Source organism: Chelonia mydas, chromosome 16 (assembly GCF_015237465.2).
Source record: "Chelonia mydas isolate rCheMyd1 chromosome 16, rCheMyd1.pri.v2, whole genome shotgun sequence".
NCBI lineage: Eukaryota > Metazoa > Chordata > Testudines > Cheloniidae > Chelonia > Chelonia mydas.
Window position 1 is genome coordinate 7,787,957 of NC_057857.1, and position 14,280 is coordinate 7,802,236.

At 53.1% G+C, this 14,280-nt stretch overlaps 1 protein-coding gene across 2 annotated transcripts in view; it reads left to right on the forward strand.

Annotated features, from left to right (window-relative positions):
- Positions 1-14,280, forward strand: part of STXBP1 (syntaxin binding protein 1) — a 67,424-nt gene that overhangs the window by 38,821 nt on the left and 14,323 nt on the right. For both annotated transcript variants that reach the window (XM_037879913.2, XM_037879912.2), the window contains exons 7-16: positions 1,043-1,191; positions 1,963-2,047; positions 3,133-3,263; positions 5,232-5,339; positions 6,502-6,562; positions 7,597-7,662; positions 8,655-8,735; positions 9,813-9,951; positions 11,177-11,286; positions 11,909-12,010. In XM_037879913.2, coding sequence (XP_037735841.1) covers positions 1,043-1,191; positions 1,963-2,047; positions 3,133-3,263; positions 5,232-5,339; positions 6,502-6,562; positions 7,597-7,662; positions 8,655-8,735; positions 9,813-9,951; positions 11,177-11,286; positions 11,909-12,010 — 1,032 coding nt within the window. The remainder of the gene's footprint in view (positions 1-1,042; positions 1,192-1,962; positions 2,048-3,132; positions 3,264-5,231; positions 5,340-6,501; positions 6,563-7,596; positions 7,663-8,654; positions 8,736-9,812; positions 9,952-11,176; positions 11,287-11,908; positions 12,011-14,280) is intronic.

A 14,280-nucleotide genomic window follows, 5' to 3' on the forward strand; every position in this document is an offset into this window, starting at 1 on the left:
AGCCAAAAGCATGAGCTGCTAAAGCTCCTGAGCTGGCACCTACCCTCAGTGGACTGGGCACAGAGGGAGACTTGTGACACGCATGGACATGGCTGGCAGTGGCAGTGCCCCGTCAGAAGGAAAATGAGCCAGCATCAGCACAATAACAAATCTTTACAGTGCTGGGCCCAGGTAGGGTCCCCTTCCCTGCACCCCTTCACTGTGTCTTGGAGACGAGGCGAACAGACCCCCCTCCCAGCAATAAGCCAGCATCATTCCAGAAGTCATCCAGCAGGGAGCACACATCAGTGTCCTGCATCTGCCCCCCACCTCCCCCAAGCCCGTACGTGTGTACCTGTGATGCGTAGCCTCGGCCAGTACGTGTCTCCAGCCTGCTTGTGTTTGCACCAAGGCCTAATTTTAGCCCAGTCGCCAAAGACTTTTGAAGGGGACTTGGTCACGAGAGCGCAACAGGCCCCCGAGTCACTCAGGCATTCGACTCAATGGAGAGGGGCCGCTGGGGAGGGATGAGGTGTGGGGAACAGCTTTGGACCACGCAACTCAAACAAGCTGCCTTCTGCCTGGCTCTGGGGGAAGCTGAAAACCCGCCCATGCTTTTCAGGGTGGGTAGAGGCAAGCTACAGCGTCCCTGCCAATAGCCCCCCCTCGTGGGAAAGCTGGTGCTTGTGGCCCAGGCTGTGCTGAGAGTGCTCTGGCTGTTGGGTTTCCCTACAGATGTGAACCAGTAATGGGTCGTGTGTTGCAAACTGCTGGACAATGCCTCGAGTCAGACAAGAATTAAAAGGAGCATGACTGTAGATAGGAGGCTGTGTTGCCAAGTGGGTAGAGCAGTCAACGGGGACTCAGGCGACCTGGGGTCTGTCCCCGGCTGTGCCACTGGCCTGCTTGGGCAAATCTCTTCATCTTCCTGTGACTCAGTTTCCCCCATCTGCAAGATGGGGATAATGACGCTGGCCCCCTGTCTTCTCTAAGCCATTCCTTGGGTGCTGCTAGTGTTGCATTCACATTTAAGCTCAACCGCTGCCATTCTCATCCCCTCCAGGTTTACTCCTTGGATTCTGCTGACTCTTTCCAAAGCTTCTACAGTCCCCACAAGACCCAGTTGAAGAACCCAATGCTGGAACGCCTGGCGGAACAGATTGCCACCCTGTGTGCCACCCTGAAGGAATATCCTGCTGTCCGATACAGAGGGTAAGGCTGTGCCCGTGGGGGGGGCTGAACTGGAGGCTTCTCCTCGAAGTATCTATTCATTGAGATCAGATCCCCACCCTACACCTCCCCAATGGGACAGGGCTGGAATTGCTCCCGGTCATTGGCTGCTTCTCCGGAGTAGATTAAAGAATTACTAGAGTTGCAGGCTATTGTCCCTTTCTCCTCCTGTCCGAGTCCTTCTTCACTTCAGTTTCCTTTGTGGCAGTTTCCATCTGTTCCCTGCTCAAAATCCTTCCTGGTGTACTATTCCCCCCACAAGCACAACCCCACTTCCTCTGCCTCAGACACGTAGGAAGGTGAGCACAGCACCCCCAACTGCTGAGACTATGGTCCAGCAGTGGGGCGGGGAAGGTGCCGGGAAGACAGCGAGGGCTCTCCAAGGAGAGGTGGGGAGAGTGGAAGAAGTCTGCTAAAGCCATGTATGCTTCCCGGGCGTGGTCAGAGCCCCATCCAGCCCCCACCTTCCCCATGTGCCCTCCCAGGGTTTTACATAGAGGCTGTGAGGAGCGTGAGAACTATGGTCCACACAGCCATTCTCCTGTCTTACTTCTCCCACATGGGCCCTGAGCTCTGCAATTCTTGGACATTAGAAGCTGCTGAAACGGTCTGATGTAAGATATCTAGGTAGCTGGGGTTGGTTTTTTTTGTTTTGTGCCAAGCTCCCTAATATAATCAACACTCATTGTAGGCTGGAAGGCACATAAGGAATGAAATGACTTTACCCCTTTCTTTCCCTCCCACTTGGGCTAGAGATTACAAAGACAATGCCATGCTGGCCCAGCTCATCCAGGACAAACTGGATGCCTACAAGGCTGACGATCCGACCATGGGCGAGGTGAGTTCGGGCTGCAGGGTGCCGGATGCTAGCCGTAGCAGTTAGAGTAGCAGGAGCTCACGAAACTCTTGCTTTACCTTTGGACCGGTCTGTTTGCCTGTACTTACTAAAGTGGCAAGACCCTACCATGTCTCAGTAAGACGAGAGGCTTCAGGTACGAGCAGAAGGAAGACCACTGTAATCGTAGATGATTCATAATCATTTGCATTAGGGCAGCATCTAAAAGCCCAAACCAAGATCAGGCGCCCAGTGTGCTAGACAACGTAGGCACCAAGTCCCTGCCCCAAAGCGCTTACAGTCTAAATAGAGACGACAGTCAAAGCATGGGAGAGGAAACAGACACAGAGTTGAAGTGCCCAGCCCACCGTCACACAAAAAAGTTAGCAGCAGAGCCAAAATCAGACCCCATATGTCCTTGGCCAGGGCCTTATCCACTAGCCTCTCAAGTTCTTCTAATGGGCTGTATGGCTTGGCTGATAGGAGGAGCCAGTCTCCCTTTCAATGCAATCAAGTCTGAGACCTTGGTCAATACATGCAGCCTAGACACGAACTCGGATCATCTACTGCAGTGCACGTGCATAGGGGCTCCGCCTAGAGCCCTCTGGGGATAGCACTCTCACAGCAGCAGCCTGGAGAGAGCTCTCTGGTTCCGGGGGGTTCCCTTAGCATCAGGCAGGGAGCGTCGTCCTGGCACCCTGCTGTCCCACTGACAGATGTCTGCTTGCAGAGGGCCATTGAACCATCTCCTGCTCTACACCAGGACATTTGGCTCAGAACAGGTGCAAACACCCACGATGAACAGGGAGTTCTGTATTTGCTTCCACAGTGGAACATATCTAGCTTTGCTTTTAGCTTGTGCATGAAAATATATATATCAATCAGGCTGGAAGGGACCATTCCGATCATCTAGGTCGACCTCTGTGCTCTGGAGCAGAGCAGAGCTTCGCCAGGCAGTTCCTGCACCCAGTCCAATAACCTATGGCTGAATCTGAGCACATTTCAGCAAGTGACCTCTGATGTCCACGTTAGTGATTAGAATCGATAGAGGATCCACAGTGACAATGATTTGCTCTTTGTGTTGGTAGGGTCCGGACAAAGCTCGCTCCCAGCTCCTCATTCTGGACCGTGGCTTTGACCCCTCATCCCCTGTGCTGCATGAACTGACTTTCCAGGCGATGAGTTACGACCTGCTGCCCATCGAAAATGATGTCTACAAGTGAGTACAGTGGAAACCGCCCAGGAGATGCAATATACAATACACCTTAATCCCTACAACTCCGGCCGGTCCCAGCCTGATGGATCCTTGTAACGGGGTTCACACTGCACCCCTAGGTATTCGGCCTCCCTCTTCAATGAGTCAGGGACACTTCAGTCTGGTGCAACATCTGTGCTCTTTATTCTCACAAGGTTTCCTACCGCCAGTTCCCAACTATATACAGGGTTCATAGTTACTTTGCCTACAACAGGCCTGGCCAGCAACAGACTAGGAGGCTTCCACTTCCTTCTTTGCCTGACCTTTCTCTTCCCCTCTCCCCCTTTTCCCTGGCTTCGTCCCAGCCTTTGTAGCTCTGGGCTAATAAGATTGGCAGGTGCAGCCAGTAACCGGGCATGCACTGGGCTATTCACCCAGCCCCAATCCATCCCTCTTGATTGGGGCTGGAGTGGCAGGAGGTGATTAAGGGCTTCTCAACTAGCAGCCTGCCACAATCCTGAAGAACTCACTGGCTTGGCCTGGAACTGTAAGCGTCTGGCACCCCTGTAAAACAGGCTCTGTCTCCAGAGGTCACCCCAAGTGGAAGTGTTCAAAGTCATGTCTGGACATTTTGGCTTGAACCTCATCCCCTTCGACTGGTTTTACCTGATGGTGGTGTGAAATAATTGCCATCAGCAGAGCACTCGAAGACCTCCAGCTGAGAGATGCAATGGATTCTGAGCGCAAAGCCTTTTAAAGAGCATTCGGGCATGTCATTTTAAAAAGACACTAACAGTAACGAATGGCTCATCAGATTCATACTTCAGAGTGTAAAAATCTACAGAAGTAGCGAGCAGTGGGAAGATGTACTAGGTCTTTTCCATTGCAAACTTCTATTATTGGTAGTAACTATTTGTATTATGGTAATTCCTAGAGACTTCAACTGTGATCAGGTCCTCCCCCAGAGCGTCAGGTGCTGTACAAACACAGTGAGAGAGTGTGTTCCTGACCTGAAGGGTTTACAGTCTTAAGACAAGTAGACAAGACCGACAAAGAGTAGGAGAATGAACAGAGGTGAAACAATTTGCTAGAAGTCACTGGTAGAGCCCTGAATAAAACCAAGGCCTCCTGAGCCTCTGTCTAGTGCTCTATCTACTAGGCCACACTACTGCTAGGACCACTGATTTTTATTTTTTTTTTTGGTGGAGGGAAATTTTGGTGAAATTTGCAGAAGTTGTGCTGCATCTTACCCGTTGCATATTAGTCACTATTTTTACTCCTCGCAAAGTGTGGAAGAGCCAGGGAAGTGGGTCAGGTTGCTGGAGAGAAGACTGTAAAGCCATAAAGAAAGTGAACGTCCCACTCTTTCCTCTCCCCCTCCTCACCCTGAGGGTGGAGCGATTCCCTCTCTAAACCAAACCACTAATAGCCTGAAATAGGAATCCAGAAATCCTTTCCATGGGGATGTAGGAGGTCCAGTTCTGATTCTACTCCACAGTGCAAGCAGATAAATGGAGTGACAGAGCTCTCTGTGACCATCCGAGACCAGCTCTAGACTTGATTAGCTAACTCCCGTCACCTATTATTTTACTCTTTGTCCTGTGCTAGCAACTAGGATCTCCAGGCAGGGGCCAGGACCCCAATGTATTAGGCGCTGAACGAACAAACAGAAGATAATGATGGTCCTGAGGATAATCCTACTTCGAATAAATTCCAGAATGGAGTCCTGTACCCACCTGGAGAGAGGGCACAGCACTCCCCAGGACTGGTACTTGTTGTGTGGCATGCACTGGTACGGCCCCACTGAAGAGACACTGTGGGGCCCTGGGAGTCCATCTCATGTGAAAGATGCACTGTCTTGTCTCTCCTCTTTCTGGTCTGGGGGAGGGGGGGTGCTAGAGGGGGTGAGGGGATCTCCATCAGAAGCAGGAGATGACGCGTGAACCCCCCGTCAATTTTCCTGCCCTGTGACGCGCCTGCTCTTTTCTCCAGGTATGAAACAAGCGGCATCGGAGAGGCCCGGGTGAAAGAGGTTCTCCTGGATGAAGACGACGACCTCTGGATCACCTTGCGCCACAAACACATTGCAGAGGTGTCCCAGTGAGTGCTTGACCTGTTCCACGTGCCCCAGTGACAACGGGTGGGACAGTCAGTCGCCCTCCTCCCGCGCAGGGTCAGGCAGCTTGCTTAACGCTTGGACTTAAGTAAGGGTGGAAATAATTCCACGGGCAAGATGAGGAGCAAAGGCAGGCGCTGGGCGAGTGTTTCAGCACAGCTCTGCCAACACCCCCCAGTCCCGACCTGCAGTCCCCTCTGGAGCCTGGTCCTAACCGAACCGGGCCCACCCGGCTGGTTTTAGTGCGTCTGTCCACCCCCGTGGACGCACCCTAGCGGAGACAAAGAGCAAAGCCACCCGTCTCGTTTGCCTGGTGTCCTGTGGCAGGAGGGTTTGGGCCGCCGTGCTAGGGAGGGCACACACCAGTGCTACACCTACTGCACCACCGCCCACAGCAGCTCCGAGACTTACGGCAAAGCTTCCCCCTCGTTCCCCAGGCAGTGCATCTCGACCCTGCTCTTCTGCTGTGTGCGTGCGGACCCCTGCCGGCGATCACTGGCCATCCCCACCATGGGGGGAGTGCAGTACCTGCGGAGAGGAGCAGGGAGCATAGCACAGGATTAACCGTTGGCTACTGCATGTGCATTGTTGCAGTCTCGGGTAGATTGACACTGTATACTGTGCCCAGATCCCCCAGAACTTTGCAGCCCTCTCCCTTCCCCCATCCTGTCAGTAGACTCCAAACCTGCAGACCCCTTGCCACCTCTCCGCTGCTTGGCCACTCTCTCCTTCTCCAGCTCAGCAGGTGATGTGTGAGGGGGAGGAAGGTTCTGTACTCATACGGTGCATCTCTGCCTCCTGGAAGCTTGTGTCTGGTGCAGTCAGCTGCCTGCCACGTGCTGAGGGGCCTGTAGGCTTTGCTGTCTGGGGATGGATGTGACCACATGCTTAAAGTTAAGCTGATCTGGGGTCTCACTTACCGTTGCAGATGGACCCATCTTATGACAGAGCTTGGATTCCTAGGCCCTTGCTTTCGGTCCTGTCCAACCCCCTTGAGCAAGCCCCAATAACACACAGGGAGGCTGTGGAAGGCTAGAGAGAGGAAGTGGGTGAAACTGCAGGGGACAGAGGAAGGGGTAGGGTGGGCAGGAGCCCGCATGCATAGGGACTGGCAGATGGCTGATCATTGTGCCCCCTTCTTTCCAGGGAGGTCACCCGCTCGCTAAAGGAATTTTCTTCCAGCAAGAGGATGAACACAGGCGAGAAGGTGATGCCATGACTCGTGTGGGAACTGCACTCCCATTAACCGACCCCCTCGTGCACTGGAGCGGTCTGCTAGAGACGTTCACAAGGAATGAGCAAGGGGCAAAGGGGAGGCTAGGTTCTGCATGGAAGCTTGAAGCCCAGTCCCAAAAGGCACCAAGGGCCCTCAAATCCCTGGGCCCTTTTAGAAATGAGGGAGAGGGCAGCAGTCCATCCATATTATTTAGAGAGACTCAAATGCTGATAAACTCCCTAGGCATGGTCCTAAACTCCAGGTGTGTGGGGTGGGAGGGGAGAAAGGGAGCAGGTGTTTCTCCTCTGAGGCCATCAACGTCACATTCTAGCAATACAGGATTTGCCCTACAGGATGCAATCAGTGCTCCATCACTCCCAGTATCCTGCAGTCGCCAGGGGACAGTACCAGACTTAGGGACATGGGAATGCCAGATTGGATCAGACCTGAGGCCCATCTAGTCCAGGATCTTCTCTCTGATGGTGGCCAGCACCAGCTGCTTCAGAGGAAGATGCAAGAAGCCCAGCAATAGGCAGTTATGGGAAGGTTTCCTCCTGACCCCCAGTAGTTAGAGTTTGGCTCTGAAGCATGAAGGTTTGTATCACGTGTTATTTCAATATCCTTTGGAGGTGCTCGCTCGCCATATTAATATCCAGTCCCTCTTTGCACCCTGCTGAGCTCTTGGCCTTGATGAGACCTTGTGGGAAAGGAGAAAAAATCCTGCCCCCAGCTGACTGTGCAAGATTGCATTTGGATTTGTGTGGGGGGGGCAGGATCCTCCTGGATCCCCTGTCTCTAATTTCCATAGCTACAGCTCTTATTATTGCTTGTAAGGTTAGCCAGCCCAGGAGGAGACTTGGGGACATCCTGACAACCGCCCCCAAGAGCCATGCATTTGAACAACTGCCCGAGAGAGTTACAAGGCAGGAGGTGTGATGCTCCCATTGGAGTCTTCTTCCCTGGCCTTCCTCCCTATGATGGCAAAGGTACAACAGGAGAAGTCACGCCATCTCCTTTCCTTGCAGACCACGATGAGGGACCTGTCCCAGATGCTGAAGAAGATGCCCCAGTACCAGAAAGAACTCAGCAAGGTAAAAAACGAATGAGGAAAACGTGTGGCTGCTAGTGGAAAGGAATCTGGGCATGAGCAACCTTCCATGCAAAAATGTCTAACGCCGGCCTTCCTCCTTAGGCAAAGGCAGCAGTTCTCGACTGGAAGGCTGTGGGCCAGGAGTGATCAGTGGAGCCCTTGCTGGTGGTCCAGAGAGAGAATTCTGATAAGGACCAAGTGGTTGGTTGTGGGGCAGGAGGAGAGAGGGCCTACATAGGAGGTTGGGCAGGGAATCATCCTCATGCGGAAGGCAGTCGCTGGAAACCACCTTGCTAATTTTCTACATTATTATTACAGTAGAGTTAGAGGTCTCCACTGAGCTCAAGGACCCATTGTGCGAGGAATTGTACAGATATGAAGTAGGAGACAGTCCTGGCCCCAAAGAGCTTAAAATCTAAATGGAGGAAACAGAAAACTGGCCAAGAGGAAAAGTGACATGCCCAGGGTCACCCAGCAGGGGAGCTGGTTCCAAAACCCGGGTCTCCCATCCATGTCTTAGTTTGCAACCTGTTTTAGTCCAAGTCGTTTATTCTCCTGGAAAAAGGTGATGAGGGGCTGGGAAAAAGGAGGAAGAGGAATCACTGACTTTGCTTTAACAGAATAACAGAGAGAAGCTTGAAATCCCAGACTTGTTTTTCCAGCCACGATGGGGTTCAGCACAGCTTACATCTACAAGGACATCTCTAGGGTCACAGCTGGAAATGGATATTTTTTCGCAGAGCCCATTTTCCACACAGTGCCCTGTGCCTGGGAGAGTGGCAAGGGAGGCTTGGGGGTAGGCGTGGCAGGGCAGGTGTATGCTCTTGAAGTCCATTCACACATACTCAAATAGAGGGCCAGCTCCTCCGCAGGTGTAAATCAGTACAGTTTCTCAACAGCAGAGGCTTTGGTCCGCTGAGCTAGTTTTAAGCTCTGTGGAACCTACTGCAGCTGCCACTGCTAGGCCTGTGTCTACCTCTTGTGTCTTCTTAGTACTCGACTCACCTGCACCTGGCTGAGGACTGCATGAAGCACTACCAAGGCACCGTGGATAAGCTCTGCCGTGTTGAACAGGTCCTGGTCTCCTCTGTCCTTCTCTCCACACTCCCTCTGGCACCACGTGCTCTCCTCCTCATGCAGTCCCTGCCAACTCAAATGCAGCCTCAGAGCCCAAAGATCCTGCAGACCCCAGGGGAGAATCCCTCCTTCACCAGGCCACTCATGTCCCCCAGACCACACAGGCCTGTTCTTGCGGGGGCCTCAGCTTGGGTTTAGTGCCGTGCTGCCTGGTCTTGGCGTGCTTGATGCTCAGTCGTAGGAGCAGAGACCTGGCGGTGCCTAGAGAGGGCGAGTGCAGCACTGCCAAGCTGATGGGGGGCCCCCCCGGCAGGACAGTGTTCTTGATTTAGACACAGTTTGTTCCCCCTTCACAGAATCTCCCTGGCTGCACCTCACACCCTTCCCAGGTGGGAAGAGAGACTCTCTAGAGGCAGGTGTAAGTGGGTCCTCCATCTAGCTTTAAGCTAGTCTCTTCCCTCCCCACACCCAAAAAAGGGCAGGGTCACTGGACACTCCCCCCTCTATGGGAGAAATCCTCCGGCCTAGACCCTGGTGCTGTAGAGAAGGGGCCTGTTCTGGGCAGTGTGTTCCTGTCTCCATGACCTACCCAGAAGGGTAGGGGGCTTTCATCTGTCACCAGCCCAGGTTTGTGGCCTGACTGCCACAGTCCAAACCCTTCTGTCAGGTAAGCCTGGGGCCGATGCTCCTTGGAGGAGCCACAGCCTCACTTGGTTGGGGTGGAGTTTTAGCTCTCGCCCACCACCTGCTTAGCCTCCTGCGGCAGAAGCAGAGCTGGCTGCTCGCTCCCTCCAGACCTAGTGATCCACCTGCACCGTCTAGATCAGGGTCAGGGACTTTCACAAGGAAAAAGGCTAAAACACACTTGAGCTGCTCCCTTTAATCTAGGCAGTGAGGTGCTCAGACCCCTGCTCTGCTCCTTGCACACTGGTAACTGCGTGTCAGTCAGCCTAAGGGAGTCAGAGACCACATGCCCCTCTGAAGCTAGCCCAGAGGCTCCCCATGGTGGCTTGCAGCCTGGCCCTGGGAAGGACTCCAGGGGTAAGAGATGACGAGCGTGTGCGTTCTCTGCAGGACCTGGCTATGGGCACTGATGCCGAAGGGGAGAAGATCAAGGACCCCATGAGGGCCATTGTCCCAATCCTGCTGGATGCGAACGTCAGCACCTACGACAAGATCCGCATCATCCTGCTTTACATCTTCCTGAAAAACGGTAAGGGGGAGAAACTGCGGAGGGGGCTGGGCAGAGGGGCTCCTCTGGGCATAGGCAAATGGAGAAAGAGCGGGGGAGGGAGGAAAGCCTAGAGGAAGGCGAGAAGATGCAGGGCGGGAAACAGAAGGAAAGCGGTGGGGACAGAGCTCTTCAGGCATGGAATCCAGGAGAACTGGCCACTGCAGACTGATGTGAAGGGCTCAGACCCCTGTCACACAAGGAATTGGAGCTACTTACCTGCTCTTCCACTGCATGGGTAAATCATGCACTGGGCACACGGATTTACACCCGCAACCCACAGAAATATTTAGCCTGTGCCCAAGCCACCAACTGCACAGATGATTAGCGACTCAGCCTGCTCACGTCAATAGGGCTCCCTCTCACAATAGTTCTCTAACACTGATCAGCACTTCCCCGTCTGGCCTCTCAGCACTTGGCAACCGTTCCAGCACGATGCAGCCTTCCCAAGAGGCTGTTACCATCCTCCTCCTTTTACAGAGGGAGGAAACGGAGGCATGGTGAGGGGAAGGGATTTCCACAAAGTCACCTCGCAATTCAGTGGCACAGCTGGGTCTGACCCAGGACTCCCCCTAGCTTCCCGAGCTGGCGCTATGCTGTAGGTTCTCAACCGGGGGTCTGGGGCCCCCTGAGAAGGCCGCAAGCAGGTTTCAGGGGGGCCACCAAGCAGAGCCAGCACTCGCTGGGGCCCGGGGAGAAAGCCGAAGGCCCACCATGTGGGGCTGAAGCCCAGGGCCCTGATCCCTGCCCCCTGGGGCTGAAGGTGAAGCCTGAGCGATGTAGCTTTGCGGGAGCCCCTGGGGCCCCAGCCAATTGCCCAGCTTGCTACCACCTAATGCCAGCCCTGGCTTTTATATGCAGAAAGCCGGTGATGGTGGCACAGGTGGGGCCGTGGAGTTTTTCTAGCATGTCGGAGGGGGCGGGGGGGGGGCCTCAGAAAGGAAAAGGTTGAGAGCCCCTGGTGTAGGAGGTGCAGAACCAATGCACAGGAGAGCCGGTCGTTAGGGAGGAGAGCAGCTCTGAGGGAGGGAAGTGATGGAGTGAAAGTGGGAGGGAAGATGGGATTGGAGCAACAGCCGCTTTCGTGTCTTGAGGGAGGAGCCTCATGAGTGAGGCTCCCCGCTGATGATTGATGGGTGGTGACCTCTGAGCCCAGGGCAGGAGAAGAGTTTCAGTTTGGGAAGCTGTTCCCCATTTGCATTCCTAGGGATCACCGAGGAAAACCTGAACAAACTGATCCAGCATGCTCAAATCCCACCGGAGGACAGCGAGATCATCACCAACATGGCCCACCTCGGGCTGCCCATCATCACAGACGTAAGCACCCAACCGCCCCCTATGGAACCAGAGCTTCCGAGTCCCTGTGTGTTACACTGGCCATCAGCCCCTCCTGGGCTTGCTCGACTGGCCAAGAGACCTCCAGCTATAAGCGTATTGTTCCTCCAGCATTGCCAGACTGACTGGTTCTCAACTGGTCACAAGCTGTGGGGTCTATCACCAACATCCCACTAACTATCCTGGATTAGGGTTAGCCATTATGGGTAGACACCAGCAGAGGAGGCCACTAAAGTGACAGCTGAATTCTTATTAGCTTTGGGATTGTAATTAAATCCAAAATGGCTGGTGCGGAGGGATCCCTGCAGAAGCTGGGATGCAGGGAGTGAACGTACTTATGTAACAAGGCAGAATTAGTGAGTCCGGGGCCAGCTAACGCTCTCATCTCTGGGTCAGAGGCTGTGGATCCAGCATGACTGGCCCTCCCTTGCCGACAGTGGTGAGACTGGCCCAGGGCAGGCAGAGGAGTGTGGACTGCCTCAGCTCATTGCTGGAGGAAGGGACTGGCACCAGGCGTTCTTCTAGTGGGGAAAGGGAGGGGTCTCTAGGCTCCAGAAACGAGCCTTTCTTTTAAAGGCTCTCTGCATGTGTCATTTGTGTCCAGTCTACCTTGCGTCGCAGGAGCAAGCCGGAGCGGAAGGAGCGGATCAGCGAGCAGACCTACCAGCTCTCGCGATGGACCCCGGTTGTGAAGGACATCATGGAGGTAAATCAGTGAGGAGCGTAGGGACGGCGAGGTGGGGGGGAAGGGAGGAGTTTCGTTAGTGGAGATCGTCTCTGTGACTGCAGCAAGATCCTGGAGCACAGTGCTTCGATTGCAAGGTCTTTGGGGCAGGGACTGTTTTTATTCTTGTAAAGCCCAATAGGGTCGGGTCCATGACTGGGGCTCCTGAATGCGACAACAAAACAAATGGATAAAGAAATCCACCTGCTTCCAGGACCACATGGTTCTTTACAACCTGGACTGTGTGGGCTGCATCCCTCAGTTCAGCAAGCAGGACAGCGAGCATGTGATCCACACCGATCTAGGGAGACAGCCTTCCGTTCCATTTAAAATTGCATTTATTGAGACATACAGAGTGAGGTGGAGCTCTGAAAGCCAGCCCCCAAGTTCTGGCCTCTGAGCTGGTCACCCTGCATCCCTGGGCTCTGGTTTCACATGGCAAGGGTGGTGCCACGGTGGAGCAGGATGAAGTGGGGAGAGGTAAGGAAATAAATTTACTCCATTCCCCCAAGGAACAGATCAGAGTTTCTGATCCTGTTGGGCACAGAGAGCAGCACTGGGTTTGAACAAAGATGTTTCCTGATCAGATCTTTCAAGGGCAATTGCCCTAATATCACACCTACTCTCCAATCTCAATTGTGCAAGCGTTCAGTGTGGGACAGGTGTTAATTTCTCAGTGACGCAGTTTAGGAAGGACCCTTGCCTATGCTGCCACCTAGTGGCAAAAGACAGCCCTGAAGAGGAACACAGCCATGTCTTTGGCGAGCTGGGTGTGTCCCCTCTGACAGGGCCTGCACGGGGCACAACAAGGTTTTAAAACGATTTACAAAGTCTAAAGGGGAGAGCTGGAGCCCAGAGCAAAATCCAGGATTCAAACTTTGCAACTCAGCCCCATCTCTATTAGCGAGAATGGATCCTCGACAAAGAGCCAGATCTTAGACCAATGCCTCATCAAGAGAGAAGAGCTCTCCCCTGCGTGTTCATGGGATCTTCAGGCTGGTTAAAGAGGAGTAAACACTAGTACCTAGGGTTCAGAATAAATTACCCCCACCCCACGCAGGTTATTCCATAACTTCCCATGCCCGAGTTTTACACTTCCCTCTGGTGCTAGCCACTATTGGAAATGGGATCTTACTATTTACTAGTAACCCAAGCCTGTGTGTAATTACCTTCTAAATGGCTGAGAATTTAAACTGGATGGTGTCAGACTGCAGAGCCCAGGGATGAGTCAGCCTGGTGCTGTTCTAAACAAAGAGTGCTCTCAGCCATGCTTGTAGCGGTTTCCATCACTTGACACTGACTCAGACATTTGAGAACTTCCAGTGAAGTGTGGGGTTGTTGTTTGTGCTGATGTATGAGTGGCTGTGTTGATTTGTGTGGGTGGCAGATGAGGGGCTACGTGTGTTTGGGGTTATTGTGTATGCTGGTCATGTGGTTGTGTGGCTGGGGAAGGTTGTACTGGGAGATTTGTGTGGGTGGTAGCTAGGCCAAGTAATCCACCAACTAGGCAGTCTCCCTCATACGGCCAATGAAGTTGTTGCATGCAGATGAGCTGTATAGTAAGGGTGGAGATGGACTGAGTTACCTCTGATATCACAATGGTCCAGGACTAAGGCATGTGTCTATGCCCTATACTGTAGCTGGACACCACACAGGTGTAATTCATAAAATCAAAATGATTGAACTTAAAAACTGGATGGCAACAGACTGAAACCCAGTGCTGATTGAATGTGGTGATATTCTGAACAGAAAGAGCTCTCAGCTATGCTTGTAGCCGCGTCCATCACTTCACACTGACTCAGTTATTCGAGACTTCAGAGCGACCACAAATTCCTTAAACCTTATTACAGTATACAGATTTATTTGTATTACCATAGCACCTATGAGCCCCAGTCATGGATCAGGGCCCCATGGTGCTAGGTGCGAGAACAAAAGTTGGTTCCTGTCCCAAAGAGTTCACAATCTGTTAGTGAATTAGATAGACCCCCACTATGATCCAATATGGCAACGGTTTGGATATTATTGATGCTGAACAGGAGGAAGCTTGTTTGGAGGCTAAGAGTGGGGGTGTTTTTATTCCCACATTGTGGGTCAGGGAAGGGTAGCTAATGTTTTATGATGAGCTACGTCAGGCGGAGAAGAGAGGTGCACATAGGAATCTTGGGCATACAGATCTACGGAGATCAGAAAAAAAAATCAGCCCATTATTATCTTTGAATGCCAAATAATCGACCTAGTGAACCCTTGGTACG